Raw genomic sequence first — 18762 nt, 5'->3', positions numbered from 1 at the left:
TGTATTTGAAAAGTCTTCTGGTTTATTGCTGTTGTGAATTCAGAGTTGAGTTTTGTCACTACTGAATTTCTCTTGGTAAAACCAGTGCTGTTTAACTGTATATTTTGGAATATGGTATAACAGCCAAGTTCATTCACATTGGTGGTGTTGCTAATGACCTTAACTCGGAAGATGACTTACTTCACTGGCTCATGCTTGATTTGTGGTGGTGTAGTTCGTGATGAGTGCAAGCAGCAGCTTTAAGTCCTTTTCCTGATGAGGAAGCTGAGGCAGGAGGTGAGCTGTGTTTGGGAGGACATTTTATTAGGTGAGGTATTTTCTTCTAGGCTGACCTTTGTTCTCCCAGACCGCATGGTCTGAAGAGGTGGGGTTTTAGCTTTAAATGAGTGCGAGCAGAAGCAGAAATTCTCTGGTTCTTTTTTGACTCTAGTCTGCTAAATAGGAAAGCCAGATAGCATTGCATACACCTGGGGGACAGGAAGGTTTTAGGGGTCGGATCATAGTTCTGCATTATTAAGGAGCAGGCTGGGTAGGTGGGGTTTGTCAGCCTTGGAAGGCAGCCCATTCTAGGGAAGAAAAACTCCAATTTCAAACCTCCACTGCCTTGTGGCTGTATCCACTGATGGAAAAGGCTTCAGGAGTTAACCTCGAGGCAAAATCCGGAGCCAGAGTCCCAGAGGCAGTTCGTGTTGTTCTGGCAACTCCTGCAACGTTGCTGGAACCAGTTGTATTGGCTCTTACCTTTCCATTGGACTATTTCAGCGATGTGGAGAGGGGGGATTTGCTGCTTGGATAACGCTATCCTCCATATTATTTTACCCAGGCTTCGTGCTCTGGAGAGGACACTCCAGCTTCGCATACAGCGTTGAAACAACACGGGAAGTAGCAGTTACCGGTTATAAGTCTTTGCTCAATTGGCGTAGAGCATTACGCCAGGGACTACTTCCGACGGTGGGAGAAGTCATTGCACCTCACTAGGTAGCTACCGCCTGCCTTAAGCTGGGCAATCCTCAGCCAGTAAGGTGCACCTTGCCACAGTCTGTTAACCTCATGGGGTGAGTGGGGTTTAGGATGAAAGCTGACAAGCAGATCGATAACCATGCAACAATCATAAGAAAACTTCTGCCCTAAGGTTGGGCACCTGGAATGTTCGGACAATGACCCCTAGCTATTTTCTGATGACTTGCAGGAAATAGACAACATGCGCAAGACAGCTGTCATTGACATGGAACAGAGTAGACTGCAGATGGACATTGTTGTCCTGCAAGAGACGAGATTGTCAGACATGGGATCTGTCAAAGAAAAAAAATTCTCATTCTTCTGGCAGGGAAAACCATCGAATGAGACCAGGGAATATGGTGTTGGCTTTGCAGTCAGAAATACTCTGCTGAGATCCATTGTTCCACCTACTGTGGAGTGTGAAAGAATCCTGTCTCTGCAGCTCCACTCATCAGTGGGACTGGTCACCCTCATTAGTGCATATGCACCAACACTGTCATACACAACAGAAGTGAAAGACAAATTCTATGACGATCTGGCAGCTACTATCAAAAAACTCCCTGAGAGAGAGAGAGAGAGAGAGAGAGAGAGAGAGAAACACTGTTCATTCTTGGAGACTTTAACGCTAGTTTGGTGCTGATCACGAATTCTCGGCCCACTTGTCTAGGCTGTTTTGGCATTGGGAAGATGAACGAAAATTGCCAGTGCTTGCTGGAGTTTTGCTGCTATTATGGTCTTTGTGTCAGCAACATGTTCTTTAATACGAAGCTTCAACACAGAGCTTCCTGGAGACATCCAAGATCCAAGCATTGGCATCAGCTCGATCTGATCCTCACTAGACGTTCTAGCCTTCCTAGTATTAACAATCACACACAGTTACCAGAGTGCTGATTGCAATACTGATCACTCCCTGGTGTGTAGTAGAGTAAAACTGCGAACAAAGAGATTGTATCACATGAAAAAGGAAGGAAGACCACGTATTGACATCAGCAAGACCCGCAATCAAAGAAAAGTGGAGGAATTTGCCCAAGCGCTTGAGGAAACCCTTCCAGGCCTGGCTGATAGAAATGCACCTGAATGATGGGAACATTTCAAGAACACTGTTTATAACACCTCCTTGTCTACATTTGGCAAGAAGACCAAAAAGATGGCAAACTGGTTTGAAGCCCATTCAGAGGAGCTGATGCCAGCCATCGAGGAGAAGAGGAGAGCTCTAGCAGCATACAAAGCCTGTCCTAATGAGTACAACTTGCAGGCTCTTCGAGCTGCTCATAGCAAAGTCCAACAGGCTGTTGTGTTTTGTTTGAAGAATTTAGCAGATGTCCAGCAGAAAGAAGCACAATGAACGAAGTCAGTCCTTCTTTAGAGGTATTTTACTTGAGATGATAAGCAGTAGTAGTAGAAAATAACAGTAGATATACAGCAGTTAACAGCAAACGAACACTCCTACACACGTAACTCTTCACCAACATTAACCCACACCAAGTACTGGCGTTTTTGCCTTATATACAATGTCTCTTATCAGCTACAGCTGTGATGTCTTGCAGCTGTTCTTTTAGTAAGTCTTTCCAGAATCTCAGGGAACAAATGCCGGTTTAACCATACCACGACACTCCTCCCATTTGTCTCTGAGTTTCTGGTTCTTATTTATATATATATTGTTTTACAGTTTAATTTTACATGTATACAGACCTTCATTTGGTTATTGTATACTGTACATATACATTTCATTTATACAGTGTACATTTTACATATTTGTTAGGCATATATATATTACATATTCATTTCATTCCCATCATTTGTACACCTTTAATGAATTTTGGTTCTGACAGAGGCTTCGTCAGTATATCTGCCAGATTTTCTTCTGTTGGGCAATAATTTAGGGTAATTATCCCTTCTTGTACCGCTTGCCTCACATTGTGATATCTGATGTCCACATGTTTGCTTCTTGTTTTAACCTTTTCAGAGTTGGCTAATTTTATACATGCCATATTATCTTCATATACAGTAATTGGATCATTTTGGTCTATTCCCAAATCTTTCATCAATTGTTTAATCCATATCAGACTTGTACATAGTTGTGAAATTGATGCAAATTCTGATTCGCAGGTTGATAATGCTAGGTATGCTTGTTTCTTTACTGACCAATCTACCAAAGTGTTTCCAAATATTATGGCATTACCTGATGTGGACTTTCTATCTTCTGCATCATTTGCCCAGTCACTATCCACATAACATTTAATTGTTAGTTCACCCACTGGTGTAATGTTAAGTTTCAGATCTGTTGTGCCTTTTAGATATCTTAACACTCTCTTTAGATCTGTCCAGTTTTTGTGGCTTGGATTATTTGAATATCTACTTAGAATGTTAATTGCATTACATATGTCAGGCCTTGGCCATAAGGCTATGTGTTGCAAACTTCCTAACAATGATTTGTATTGTTCTACATGAGGATATTGTTCAGTATTTTCTTCTGCAATTTGGCTTCCTACAGTCATAGGAGTTCTAGCCGGTTTACAATCTGACATCCTCCATGTTTCTAGGAGTTGTTTAATTTTCTGATTTTGATGCAGTGCAAAACCCTTTGGTATTATTTCTATTTCTACTCCTAGGTATTGCTTTACTGGTCCTAGTGCTTTTAGAGTAAATTCTTTCTTTAGGTTTATTGCTGTGTGTTCTATTTGCTTCATATCAGCACTCATTATCAGTAGGTCATCAACATAACATATCACTATTATTTGTTTAGTACCTGTACCTTTTATGAATAAACATGCATCAGCTTTTGTGGCTTTAAAGCCCAGGCTTTCCAATTTTTCCTTTAGATGTAGAGCCCATCTTCTAGCAGATTGTTTTAGGCCGTATATAGAGCGATTCAATTGGTATACCTTTTGCTCTATGCCTATTTCTGGTAGCTCGAAACCTGGTGCTTGTTCCATATACAATGTTTCCTCAAGTGTGGCATTCAGGTAAGCTGTCTGTACATCATAGTGATGCACATGCCACTGTCTTTGAGCTGCTAGTGCTAAGACATATCTAATGGTCTGAGCTGCTACCGTAGGTGAAAATATTTCCCCATAATCTATATCTTTCTTTTGTGAGAATCCTTTTGCTACTAAACGTGCCCTATATATGGGATCTGCTCCCTCCTGGGGTTTGATTCTATATACCCACCTGCAACCTATAGCTTGCTTTCCTGGTGGTAAATTACAAGTGGTGAAGACACCGAGTGTTTTCATGGCTTGCATCTCTTGATGCATTGCTTCAAACCACTTTTTCCTTTCACTTGTTGGTAATTCGAGAATGTCCTCATATTTTTGGGGTTCAAGTTGTACATTATATGCTACAGCTTCTCCTACAACGAACCTTTGGGGTGGTACTCCCCTTGTTGTTCTTGGTGGAAGTTCTCTTCTCTGTACTATAGGGCTGCGCTCTATAGGCGGTGTTGTTTCTTGTTTTATGGCTTTTGGAGTTATGGAAGGAGTTAAAGGTTTATGCTCCTCATCCTCACTATGTGTTTTTGCTGGTGTATGTTGCTTTGTCAACTCATTTTCTCTTTCCTGCAATATGAGGGGTATGTCTGATGTAGGAAAATAATTCTCCTCCTTTTGGGGTAATAGTTCTTGTTCACAGAAATTAGCTGATCTGGAAATCACTATATTTCGCTTATCTTTAGTTAGAAATCTATACCCTTTTGTGAAAGGTGAATATCCAACACATATGAGTTTTTGAGTTTTAGAGGCTCCCTTCTTTCTTTGGGATTTTGGCAGATGTACAAAAGCATAAGCACCAAAACTTCTGATATAGGATAGATCTGGTGCCTTCCCATACAGCAAGTTATATGGAATGTTATCTACAGATCTACTATATACCCTATTAACCAAATGTGTAGCACATTGCAGTGCTTCCCCCCAGAATACTTGACTTAGCTTTGATTGATTTAGTAAAGCATCTTTCATGATCTGTAGTACTCCTGCCTTTCTTTCAGCAACTGAATTTTCAGCTGGTGAGTACGGGTTAGTAGTCCTATGTTGGATTCCTGTCTTTTCAAGCCAGGATTTCATGGCATTGCTCATGAATTCTCCCCCTCTATCTGTTTGTAATTGCGCCACCTTGTGGTTGAATCTGCGCTCTATCATATGAACCCAATCTCTAAATTTTTGAAATGCTTCCCTCTTTTCTTTCAGTAGGTAACAGAATGTAAATCGAGAGTAATCATCAACTATTAGTAGAAAATATTTTGCTCCTCCCACCGTGGCTTTGAATGGTCCTACTATATCTGCATGAACCAATTCAAAAGGTTTTTGTGATTGTCTGTCACTCTTCTTGTTTACAGGGGCTTTTCGTGATTTTACTTGCTTACAGGTGTGACAATCCACATATTTATTACATTCTTGCACGTTTATGCCACGAGCCAATTCAGCTGTTTTTTGTATATATTTGTAATTTATGTGAGCTAGGCGATTATGCCATAGATGTGCACATGCTTTATGGGTTTCTTTGTTTGTGCACAATGCTCTTGCCACCTCAGCCTTAGGAGTGGCTTCTAGGATAAAGAGATTATCTCTCATTGGCACCTTTATACACTTGTCCCCTTTTGTAATATTGCATGTTTTTCCTTTAAATTGTACTGTGAAGCCCTCTAGCAATAAGCATGATACGCTTAACAAGCTTTGTTTGAGTGAGGGTACACATAAAACGTTAGATATTACATCATGCAACCCAGGTACATATACTTTACCAGTCCCTTCAACTTTTGCAGATGCTCCATTGGCTAAGCTTACTTGAGTCCTTTCGGAGGGTTTCAAGTTCTTGTACCTTGTTGGGTCACAGCAAATGTGACAGCTGGCGCCACTATCGATCAGCCATTGTCCTTCCTCTGGATCTTGTGTTCTCACCACAGCTACTTTGCCTCGTCCTGCAGTCTTCCCACGTCGTCTTGACTCTTTTGACTTGCAGTAGCGCTGAATGTGAGATGTTGAACCACAACAGTAGCATCTTCGTGCTGCATACACGTGTGGTGCCTCTTCCTTCTCTGTTGTCTTTGCTGTAGATGGATGGGTTCTTTCCCTCCTCCTTTCCTGTGTGTGCTCTCGCCGTTTCTCCTCCTCTTCCAGCAGTCGGCTGGTGATATATGGAAGGGTTAATGTGCTCTCCGGAATCGCCTCCAAGGTCAGAGCAAATACGTCCCAGCTGCTATCTAATGAGCCTAGCACAATTAGTACTTTCTGTAGCTCTGGAATGTTCACTCCTACGTCCTCTAAATCTTTGAGCGTTTTCTTCATGAGACGAAGATGAGCTCGTAAATCACCTCCAGGCTCCAATTTTGTGTTGTATAAGCGTCTGGACAGGCTTATTTTCGAGGCCACAGACTGGCGTGTGTAGATTTCTTTAAGTGCATCCCAACATTGTTTAGCTGTGTTCAAGCCTCGTATGTGCACAAGCAATTCATCGTCCACGCTCAATCCAATATGAGCTTGTGCCCTCTCATCCTTTTGTAGATTTTCTCCAGTCAAGGGGGTGGGTGTTGCTTCTACTACGGACCATAATGACTCCCTTTTCAGTAGCAGTTGCATCTTATGAGACCATGCTGCATAATTTGTCTCATTTAAACGACATATAGGATAGAGAGTTATCTGTTGAGTTATAGCTGCCGCTCCTCCAGACATTCCTGGTCCTTCATCTGTGTCCGACATTCTCTGTCGCTGTTTTATCTTCAATGCTACTCACTGCTCTCAAGCTTTGCTGCTCTCAGAAGCGCAGGCTGGATCCCATAACCTGTTGTGTTTTGTTTGAAGAATTTAGCAGATGTCCAGCAGAAAGAAGCACAATGAACGAAGTCAGTCCTTCTTTAGAGGTATTTTACTTGAGATGATAAGCAGTAGTAGTAGAAAATAACAGTAGATATACAGCAGTTAACAGCAAACGAACACTCCTACACACGTAACTCTTCACCAACATTAACCCACACCAAGTACTGGCGTTTTTGCCTTATATACAATGTCTCTTATCAGCTACAGCTGTGATGTCTTGCAGCTGTTCTTTTAGTAAGTCTTTCCAGAATCTCAGGGAACAAATGCCGGTTTAACCATACCACGACACAGGCTGCCAGGAGATGTTCCAATGATTATTCGCTTCAACTCTGCTCTCAGATACAGATACCAGCGGGCACAGGTAACATCAAAGGAATGTATGATGATATGAAGCAGGCTTTAGGTCCAATACAGAAGAAATCTGCTCCCCTGAAGTCTTCTACAGGCATGATCATCCAGGACCAAGCATAGCAGATGGAACGCTGTGTGCAGCACTACTCTGAGCTATATTCCAAAGAGAATATAGTAACTGAAGAAGCATTAAATAACATTGAGTGCCTACCTGTCTTGGAAGAGCTGGACAGTGAACCAACTTTAGCAGAAATAAAAGCGTTCTTGGATTCCCTCACATCTGGCAAGGCACCTGGGAAAGATAACATCCTTGTTGAAGTGCTGTAAAGAGATATCACCACTGAACTGTATGAAATCTTTTGTCTTTGCTGGAGGGAAGGTGGGCATGAAGGATGCAAACATTGATGTATTCGTGCAAACATCGTCACATTGTATAAGAACAAAGGAGACGGGCAACTGCAATAACTACCGTGGCATTTGTCTTCTCAGCGTCGTAGGGAAGCTGCTTGCCCATGTTGTGCTGAAGAGATTCCAGGTGCTTGCAGACAGAGTCTATCCAGAATCACAGTGTAGATTTCGAGCTAATATTTATTTATTTATTTATTTATTTATTTATTTATTTATTTATTTATTTATTTATTTATTTATTTATTTATTTATTTATTTGATTTATACCCCGCCTATCTGGTCCGAAATGACCACTCTAGGCGGCTAACAACCATAAAAATAATATAAGACAACGAAAATAGACAATTCTAAAAGAAGAAAGCACTACATTAAATCATATAATACACAAAACAAAAAACAAAAACAGAAAAGAGGGGGGTCAAGAGGTGTATGATGGAAAGATCCACCACTGACATGGTATTCTCCCTCAGACAGCTGCAGGAGAAATGTAGGGAACAATGACAGCCACTCTTTGTGGTCTTCATAGATATCACAAAAGCCTTTGATTTGGTTAGCAGGAACGGCCTTGTTAAAATACTTCCCCAGATTGGATGTCCACCTCAACTCCTTAACATCATCAGGTCCTTTCATGAGGGAATGAAGGGCACTGTAGTTTTTGAAGGCTCAACATCAGATCCCTTTGACATCCGAAGCAGAGTGAAACGGCTGTGTCCTCGTGCCAACTCTGTTTCAAATCTTTTTTGCTGTCATGCTGCTGAAGCACGCGTTTGGAACTGCAACAGAAGGTGTTTATCTACGGACTCATCTGATTTTTGTGCCTCTATTCCCAAATTTTGAGATTGGGCATACAAAGTGCCAAACATTTGATACTTTAATTTTTTGGAGGCCATTTCAATCTTTCCAATAAGTAGGGTCTGTATAAATAGTACTATATCCTTTACCAAAGTGGCCAACCCTCAAATATCTTTCCGAAATTTCCACTATTTTATCAACAAACCCAACCTACAATCATAAACCTCCCCTAGGTTCTTCCTCCCATCCATACACAGATATTATAGTATATAAATCAACTTTTAGCCCAACAATTTAAATTACACCCGCGGCAATATTATGAGAGTCCCACACAGTCCAGCCAAAAAAAAAAAAAAAATCCAGACTAAACAGCAGACACAGGGAGTCAATCTCTCCAGTAGATATTCTTATAATCTGCCTGATGTTCTTTCCATTAATCCAAAGATTCAATAAAAGAAGAAAACTCCAGTCCTGGTTTTCCTAGCTCCTCAGTCTAGTTTGTTACGTCGTCTCACTGATGATTCACAGTCCAATTTCTTTCTTCCAAAAGCTTATTCCTCCTTCTCCAAAAACCCAGCAAGATTCTGTTATCAGAGTACCACGCAGTCTAGGGAAAAAGGTCCAGGCTAAACAGCATTCGCAAAATTTCAATCTCTTAAAGCCTTTTCATTTGTATTTCACTCTGGGATTTTTTCCGGAAACAAAAGATTTTTCCATCTCACTGTCTCTCTTTCGGCCTTGAACCAGCCTGCTGTTTGAGAATCAGTTTCGTTTTTGAAGAAGCAGGCTGGTAAGCAAAACTCGCCACTCCTTATCTTCTTTCGGCCAAGTATTTTCACTCTAATTTCTTTTTCAGCTTAATAGGGTTGTTCATAAATCAAAGGCTTCAACTTACCTTGTTGTTATATATTTTCAATGCCGTATTGCTTGTTCTCCTCTCCTCGGGGGTGGATGGTGGTGGAGGTGCTCACAGCTCTCTGCCAAAATGGCTCCCACATCCGATCTGTGCTCAGGTGAATTTTCAGAAGAAAGAAATACCAGGTTGCTGCCCAATCTTCTTCCTTCTGGTGCTCACCAAGTGCTTCAGAGAGACCTCTCCTGGTCTCCCCTTCGATTCCCCATTTCTAGAGGGACCCCCAGACCGGGCGGTTCCAGCTTTTCCCGGGAGCTGTTCCTGGGAGCTGCTGGCAGCACCGTGATGAAGCTCTGCCTCCGGCCTCTCCCAATTTGAAGAGACCCTTGTCAACAAGGCTGAGGCAAAGAGGCAGACCCGAAACTAGCAAAATCAGGGATCTGGACAGGGGACAGATTGTATTTGACTTCAGTGTGGAAGGGAGTGTCACTCTCGAATTGGCCTTCTCAGCCACACTAGATGCTGTTCCAAGTCCTCCATACAGAGCACGTTACCATAGTCTCTCGAGACTGAAGGATGCGTAATTTAATCTAAGTTTATGATTCATGCAGTAATCTTCTGTAAAGAGCCAGCATATTTTAGGAATAAAAACATTTTAATTTTAAATAAATGTGTGAGAAACACATGTTGGTATGTACAGATGGCTGAGTCTGCAGTCTTGAGTTGTTACAGTTATATATAATCAATCTGCTAGATATTATTTGACTGGATTGAATCTAGTTTGTATTTTTCCTTTTTAATGATCGGAGTTGAAGTTTATGACTATTAATTCATGTAAACAAGTGTTGATATTATGCACTTGCTTCAACTTTCTAAATATATTCTTCATGTAAATGGCAACTGAAGTAACTTTGGTTTGCATTTGGGTTTGAAATTCCAACATGTAGTAAGTCTGTGGGGTATGTGTTGTGTGCGTTATTCTGAATTTTAAGTAAAATTTACCTTATTTCTCTAGTATTAAAACATACCTCTTTTCCTCCACTATTTCCACTTTAGGGTGGGCCTTATCATGATCTTTTGCACAGTGTCTTGGGAGCATATACATGTTACAGACCTGATGTAGGATATGTAAGTATCTGTACAATATTGTAGTATACTTTATTTGTAATAAAGTAGAGGTGCAGAGGTTAATTTAAATCCACATGATAGCCATATGTTCATCAGAATTCATAGAGGAGACAGAAGAAGCAGAGGAATAGCCTTCTGCATCTATTGGTACTGGTTTATCTGTAGTACGATAGGATGTCTTATAACAAAGGGCAAGTTTCTAATGGCCACAACATTTGAAGAAGGAGATTGAAAATGTGAAAGGGATCCAGAGCACTTCAGGTGATGGTCTGGAAGCCAAGCCTGGTGCAAAATAGTTGCGGCAGTTTGATGTGTTTTTCTTAGAGAACAGACAAATGAGAAATGCCATTATAGCCATCTTCAGATATTGGAAAGTCTATTGTATGGAGGATGATGCAAAATTGTTTTCTATTGTTCTAGAGGAGAGGAACTGAACTAATGGATTCAAATTACAAGAAAAGCAATCTTGACTAAATATTAGGAAAAAACTCCTGTCTGTAAAAGCTGTTTGACAGTGAAATGGACTATCTCGGAAAGATGGACTTTCCCCCATTAGGGATTTTTAAATAGAGGTTGGTGGCCATCATTCAAGAATGCTTTGGCTGTGGATTTCCTGATTCATTGGAAAGTTTTGGGATCCTTTCCAACTCTATAGTTCTATAAATGATGATGCAAACTTGCCTGGGACTAATCACTGGTAGGACAAATGAAGCTTCTGCTGAAACATGCACAGAAGTACAGTATTTCCCAGTGACATTTTTCCCAGGCAGGGGAGAAAACCCCTGAATGCCGCCATGTCTGTGGATGCACAGGTTTCTTTTGCTGTAACATATTAGTTTGGAACTACCACTTTTAGCTTCTTTCTATAGAAACTAAGAGGTATGGTTTTGTCATTCGCAATGTTGTACACTTTAACCCATCTACCCACGAGTAGAAACCTGAAATGTGACTGTATTACTTCCCCTTAACTGCTTTGACAGTTTGAGTGATACATCTCAATGTGTGCAGTACAAAATAAATGTAACATTTCTGTAACTCATTACTCTGCTTTTCATAATTTATTATGATGGTAGTACACTAGTAGTCAGTGAAATTAGCTTATACATAATTGTATATACTATATACAGTGGTGTGTGTATCTGTATACACATTACAGTTGCTCACTCAGGGTTGGATAAATGGGATAAGAGATATAAGAACTTAATGGTTATAGGACCTAGAAGACTGGATTGGATGTGGCACAACATGTCTTTAGAGGTACTAAATCCAGAGTCCATACATCCACAATGATGTTCAGTATCTGGCAGAAGAGGAACAATAGGAAGAAGATGGACAATTGCCTTGACATGAAAAATGTGACTCTACTCGGTATGCTCACCCACTGCTTTTGTAATTTAAAGGTCCAGGGAATGTCCTTCATTGCTGCGGTCCTCATTCTTAATCTGGAAGAGGCAGATGCTTTTATTGCTTTTGCCAACCTCCTGAATAAGCCATGCCAGCTGGCCTTTTTCCGTGTGGATCACAGCATGGTATGTACTCATGTATATGTACCTTATGTTAATATTCTTACTCCAGGTTTTTACTTGACTGTGTTATTTTATATACCATACTCTGTTAAATAGTTGGTGTAATTTCTTGGTATTATAGGGAAGATTTAGATATCTATATAAGTAAAAATTTTGCTGTTCTCCATATTGCAGGGAATCTGGGAGACGAAATGGTGTGTGTTTGAATAGTGCCTAAAGTTATTGTTGGAGACATATATGAGATAATATGTTGTTCTTTTTCCTTAAACCAGCAGAATATATTCTATAGTTCCTTCACAGTTTAGCACTGTTCTTCTGAACAAGATTATTCTTATTTTTCCCTTTTTTTAAACAGATGCTGAAGTACTTTGCAGCATTTGAAGTATTTTTTGAAGAAAACCTCCCCAAGTTGTTTCATCATTTTAAATCCTACAATCTTACCCCTGATATATACTTGATAGATTGGTAAGTTTAGGGATTATTCAGATTTATTTCTTTTCATTTATGGCCACATCAAGTTAAATTGAGGGATTTAGAACTGATAGTTGACACAAAAGAAATGGCTCCCTGGGAAACGTTTCTTCTGTGGTTGAAAGTGGGCCAAATTGGGATAGTGTTAATGAAATTATGATGTGGGTGATTAAACTAGACATGGACATAAAAAGTAGATTCAGTGATAGATCTGTGAGGGATATATGGAATATGGCCAGTGGTTTTTGGCTTCCATTTGTTTCATGACAATGACAGAAGGCTCCCCTACTTAAAATAGACTGCTGGTATAGAAGAAAGAAGGTTGGTAGAGAAGCAGGTGTGATTTTTTTTGTTAAAGAATAAGAGTTCTGTTGTAGCAGAAAGAAGCTCCTTGGCTCTATCTATGTCCAGGGGTAGAGTTGCTTCTTAATTATAAATCTGTTCCTCATCCTTCTAAGCCACTGTTTTGCTAATAGCTTCAGGTAGCCTACTCTGGGATTTTAGTTTTTTAATAAAGGAAACCCTGCAAGCCTTAAACCTATTCTGAGCAATTTGCCATGTTTACAATTGCATCAGTGAAAATTTGCTTTAGGCAAGGTGGTTTTCCCACTCACTCCTCCGTGTTACAACCCAGGAAGACCTTGGTGGTACTGTTTTGTGGGAAATGGGTTAAATTAGGCAGATAAACTTGTTCGAGTGGAATGTCTATTGTCATCTTCCTAGATCTGAAGCATTACATGATGTTTAAACAAAGTTGTCATTAATATTGAAAGATGGAATCAGGGCATGTGCTTTGTTTTCCTGTGCCTTGATGTGTTACAATTTCAAAATGCAGGATCTTCACCCTGTACAGCAAGTCACTACCCCTTGATTTGGCCTGTCGAGTCTGGGATGTCTTTTGTAGAGATGGAGAAGAATTTTTGTTCAGAACTGGTTTAGGAATTCTTAGGTTATATGAAGATATTCTCCTTCAGATGGACTTCATTCATATAGCACAGTTTCTAACAAAGCTGCCTGAAGACATCACATCAGAGAAGCTCTTCAGCTGTATTACATCTATTCAGATGCAGAATAGTAACAAAAAATGGGCCCAGGTAAGTGACAAACATATCTAGTTAAATATATTTAAAATTAATATTAAAATGAATGTATTAAAGAACTGATATTCTGTTATTCAAACAACTTACAAACAAACAAAAATGAAAAACTTTCAAAAACAGCTTATTAAAACCATCAACATTGAAAAGGGATTTATAAAGCAGAGATGAAACTGATTTGACAGATCTGGGAAGATAAGTCTTTAACTGGTGCTGAAGGACTGTCCCTAGTCTCCCTGTGTATAGCATTTTATAACTGGGATGCCACCATTGGGGGTCCTTCCCGAATAACCAATTCTCAAATGGTAGTAGAATCTGGCAAATGTCCTTTGCTGAGAATCTGTGTGTAGAGGCCAGGTACATTTGTAGGCAAATGAAAGGCAGCCCATCTAGGAGAAAGAAAACTCCGATTTCACAACCACACTGAGGTGCTGCCATCGCCGCCCATGCCATGAGGGAACAGACCGGGTAGGTGAGACTCATCAGCCCTAGAAGGCAGCCCATCTAGGAAAAGGAAAACTCTGACTTCGAACCTCCACTTGCCTTATGGCTATATCCACTGATGAAAAAGGCTTCAGGAGTAAACCTTGAGGCAAAATCCGGAGCCGGAGTCCCGGAGGCAGTTTGTGTCATTCTGTCAACTCCTGCGACATCACTGGAACCAGTTGTATTGGCTCTTGCCTTTCCATTGGACTATTTCAGCGACGTGGAGAAGGGGGATTTGCTGGTTGGGTAACACCCTGTCCTCCATATTATTTTACTCAGGCTTCATGCCCTGGAGAGGACACTCGCGTACAGCATCAAAACACTAGATGCTGTTCCAAGTCCTCTATACAGAGCATGTTACCATAATCTCTCGAGACTGAAGGATGCCTATGAAGGTCTTTCAGAGATAAATCTCCAGCCGTAAATGTTGAAGCCAGCATTTTGAACCACTCAATGCAAGATGATCCCCTATAGTAATCTAGAAATTGCATTTTACACTATAAAGTTTCTAGCTTCTTCCCCTTCAGCATTGTTTGCAAATACAGCTACACATATAAGGCAGCACAGTAGTCTAACCTGAAGGTTATTATGGCAGGATTATATAGCTAGGTTATTAGGACATGATTATATGTATTACACTTACGCTTCAGTTGGATCACCACCTGAGGTTGTAAAATGAGCTCTGTGCTATTGAGGTTATTTGTGCCTGTAGAGATAAAGATGTCTCAACAAGCAGCCATGGACTGTGAAGCAGTTACTTCAGAGGAATTATAAGTTTGTCTAGTACAGGATAAACCCCATGAATCCAAGTAGATAAATCACTCGACAGCATTTCTGTGATACATTTCTGTATCCATATCTCTTACTATAGATGTGCTCTTATTCAGCACATTGATTGCATACCAGATCAGATGTAAAAAAAAGTAGTAGTAGAGCTAAGTGTCATCTGCATAGTAACAGCAACTCACCCTACATTTGCAGATATAGATAACAAAAAAGTGAAGGTACAAAAGAAAATAGTTTCAAACTCAACTTTATAAATGACAGGGAGCCGTCAATGGTTGATATGCATCCTTTTTGGAATTAACCATCCAAGTTAGATCAGAACCAGCATAACATAACAATCAGTACCATCCATTATTTTCTCAGAATGTGTCTTACATTCAGAGTGCTTATTTTTCTTTCTGTAATGAATTCTCGCTCTACTACATTGTAGACCAGGGGTCTCCAAACTTTTGACCGTGAGGGCCACAATGGATATTTTCAACATCTTTGAGGGCTGAAGGAACAGGAACGTGTGCTGCACGTTCGCGCACACGCCCCCCTTCCCACCCCACGCACACATGCCCTCCCCGCATGTACAGATGCATGTATGCACGGACCCCTGCATGTGCATGGGCTGAAGGGAACAGGGTGGGTAAAATGGCAAGGCGGGGTGGATGTGGCCCATGGGCCGTAGTTTGGAGACCCCTAGTGTAGACCAATACATCAGAACTCTTGTCCTAAAATCTGGCCACTTTCACACTGTGGTCCTTACGTGTGTCTAATAAACCTTGTTAAACTTATGTTTGTTGTGGAGAATAAAGTAGTGAGGAGGAAAGCTGTGTATGCTACTTTCAGCTGACTGGAAGAAAGGCGACATGTGGATATAGAACAAGTAAATTTTTACACACACACACACACACACACACACACACACACACACACACACACACACACACACACACACACACACACACACACACACACACACACACACACACACACACACACACACACACACACACACACACACACACACACACACACACACACACACACAGAGGCTTTTTCTGAAGATTAAAATGGATACTCCTTTCATTTGCTTGTTGTGGAAGAAGTTGTTCTGTTGACTGGAAGGTAGAAGGAAACATGACATGTATTTATGAGGCTGCTCTCAAAATGTTGTTTCACTTAGTCATGGCACTGGACCACTGTGAAACATTGTGGTGGGGATAGATTGTTTTGCTATGTATGGAAAGACACTGTATTGAGAATAATATTGATTAATATTAATACGATGATACAATGACTCACATTAACGTTTATTTTAATAATTTACAGGTGTTTGCCTCATTAATGAAGGACAGTAAAGAAGGAGATAAGAATAGTCCAGCACTAAAAAGTTAACTTCCAAGTTTAATGGGAATAATAAATAAATAAATGTATCAAACACCACTCACTTCTTAAAGGATTTTAAACATCTTCTCCATGAAAACCACTAGAGAGAAACAGCCTGGGAGACTTAAAGAAGAGACAGTATTTGACTGAACGCAGTGGTGGAATTGGACGGTCTTCACCCTGCTGCCAGTATTAAAGAACTTTTTGTGGGAAGAGTTCTTTTCACAGGAAGTGCAACAATTAAAACTTGTGAACCTGAGAAAGTGGCTAATGCATATTTAATATTTAAAGTTGAATGCAATAAAATTTGTAATAACTTTTGTTGGTACTTAAAATTTTGAGGGATACCTTTTTTTATGATTACCACAAAGGCACTTTTGGGAGGAGGGCTGGTGTTTAAAGTAAGGCCCAAAAACTGCTACCTGAACCAAACATTTTGGTACAAATACCTCCAAAATTAACTAGTGAAATATTTAGGACCAAAAAAGATATATTTTTGGGGTATGCATGCTTGCCAGATAATAGGAAGCTTTATGTATGTCTTACTAAGCTCCTTTTAAACTGCAGCTTCACTCTTCAGCTAAGTGAATGTATGTATGCTAGAAAAGATAAAGCTGCACTAAGTCTCCCCACAGGGTCATTGGCATAAAGATGGCAGTAATAAAGTAAATCATTTGGGTAGTGTACTTGTATAAACAAATGATGGGTATTCAGAATCATTTTCTTCTTCTTTCTGAAGTTTTTTTTAAAGTACTTGGTGGACAGCGTGGTTAAAGGCAAAATTGGATTTCTGTTCCATGAAATTCAAATGAATTTTTTGTTTTTTTAATCAAAGTGGCTTATACTTGATGATAAACACTAGTATAATTAATAAGCTAGTGGTAAGTCCTTTTTGCACATTTTAAGCAATGTTAATGTTGAAAATTTCAGTCCCTATATATTAAAGCTTTTTGCTCACTTACATTCAGTGGTAAATAGTTTTGAACTGCAGTGTGTACAGTAATGAGTTCCCCAAATGCATACTGTCAGTCTATTATCTTATTGTTCAGCAACATCATACTGTATGACATATGAACTTCTTAGACTTCTTTCACACTCCAAAACATTTTAAAATGGTTTTGAACCAGAGGGGGAATATTTAAGGATACCTCTTAAATTTCTGAACAGCTAATGTTTGTTCTTTCTAAGTCCATTTTGATAGTATTAATGTAAATAAGACTGCATTATGTTATTTTGTACACTGTCCCGTCATGTGCAAATAAAGTCAAAATTATCATTGCATTAAAAAAAAGGAAAAGAGTGAGATCACTTCAGTTGTCAAATGTTAAAAGAAGTTGCAGAACCGGTTTTAAAGATTTGGCTTACAATATGTTGTAATATTTATGTTGCTATCAGATTTAAAACTACACTTTACTTACAACATACAATTTGAAGTTAAACTGTTTTTCCTTTTCTTATGTATTTACTTACTTGGTTCCAGTGTATGTCCTCTGTGTGGGTTCTCTTGTACAGTTTTCTTACTTTTCAAGTATAAACATGTATATAAATTGTAAATAGAAGGAATTTAGCCTTCATCCAGGACCACTAGTAACAATTCCTCTGTAAATAAAACTTGTAAGCAGCATGCCTGGTGTCCTTATTTGATTTTCTGCTCTTATACTAAACACAAAGGAATAATTACTGATTGCATAACCTTCAGCAGTTTCTAAGGGACCATTTATGAATCCATGGAGGAATGGAGGAATGGACCCTGAAGTATGTACATTGAAGTTTTTCTCCTTGATTTTTTTTCATAGTGAAAGCTCCTACTTGGTTATAACTTTTCAAACAGTTACATTCTTCCTTGACTATTTATTTTATATTAAGGAATTAAACAAATTAGTTTGGCCATAGATCCAAGTAAAACCTTAGTAGGAAAGCAAAATAGAGACCACACAGTGATTTGAAACTGGATATGGCCAGGGAATTTTTTATTCCATTGTTATCAGAGTCTGGGCTTCTTGGCTTTGGATGCCTTAGTGCCGAAAGTATAATTGGATTTCTTGGGCAAGGAAGACTTATGGATGCTTGCCATTTAGAAGTTAAATGTGGCAGTGCTGCTAATTGGGCTTTTCTTGATTTGCCTCTCTCTTTGGAAGAAATGGTACTACTAATAGACTTATAAAAAATGTTGCTCGCTTCTGACTTCCTTGCAAATAGTTTTTGGCACAAGCCTTGAAGTTACGATTGTGCGAGAGAAAGGACCTTTGAGGTTAATATCCCCATAACATGGGGGTGGCATTTAGGGAGAGACATTGTTGCTGGAACTCAGCAGAGTCCAGTAGGATTATAAAAATTATTCAGATCAACACACAAGTGTGTATAGTGGACTTACAGAGTCTTCTGAAGCACATTAAGAGGTTTTTATTGTATAATCACAACAAATTCAAGAGTATTATTTCTTTTGTAAACTTCCACAGTCAAGGGATTGGTGTATTTGAGGCAGTGTTGGGTAGTAGGTAGAAAATCAGCCTAGAGATCTGGGTTCAAATTTCCACTCAGCCACAAAAACTCAGCCACTGGGAAATGGCAATAATAGACATCCTTGGATATCTTACATACCCATTAGGATTGTCATACAATGGGAGGGGTTTGAAGACACACAATACTGCCTTTCTGCTACAACAAAAATACTTCTGCCA

General features: G+C 39.7%; 1 protein-coding gene and 1 long non-coding RNA gene across 4 annotated transcripts in view; both read left to right on the top strand.

Annotated features, from left to right (window-relative positions):
• The window catches only part of TBC1D12 (TBC1 domain family member 12), an 83460-nt gene extending 65755 nt beyond the window's left edge, over window positions 1-17705 (top strand). For all 3 annotated transcript variants that reach the window (XM_072995305.2, XM_072995308.2, XM_072995306.2), the window contains 5 exons: window positions 10270-10341; window positions 11742-11870; window positions 12223-12332; window positions 13174-13432; window positions 16025-17705. In XM_072995305.2, coding sequence (XP_072851406.2) covers window positions 10270-10341; window positions 11742-11870; window positions 12223-12332; window positions 13174-13432; window positions 16025-16090 — 636 coding nt within the window. In that variant the 3' untranslated portion in view covers window positions 16091-17705. The remainder of the gene's footprint in view (window positions 1-10269; window positions 10342-11741; window positions 11871-12222; window positions 12333-13173; window positions 13433-16024) is intronic.
• Window positions 1570-7418, top strand: LOC144588415 (uncharacterized). The gene is made up of 2 exons (XR_013543967.1): window positions 1570-2287; window positions 7101-7418. It is a non-coding gene; the product is annotated as an uncharacterized LOC144588415 (long non-coding RNA).
• Window positions 17706-18762: the final 1057 nt, after the last annotated feature.

This window comes from Pogona vitticeps, chromosome 3 (genome assembly GCF_051106095.1).
Source record: "Pogona vitticeps strain Pit_001003342236 chromosome 3, PviZW2.1, whole genome shotgun sequence".
Lineage (NCBI taxonomy): Eukaryota > Metazoa > Chordata > Lepidosauria > Squamata > Agamidae > Pogona > Pogona vitticeps.
The sequence above is the reverse complement of the archived record's forward strand: the minus strand, read 5'-3'. Positions and strand labels throughout refer to the sequence as shown.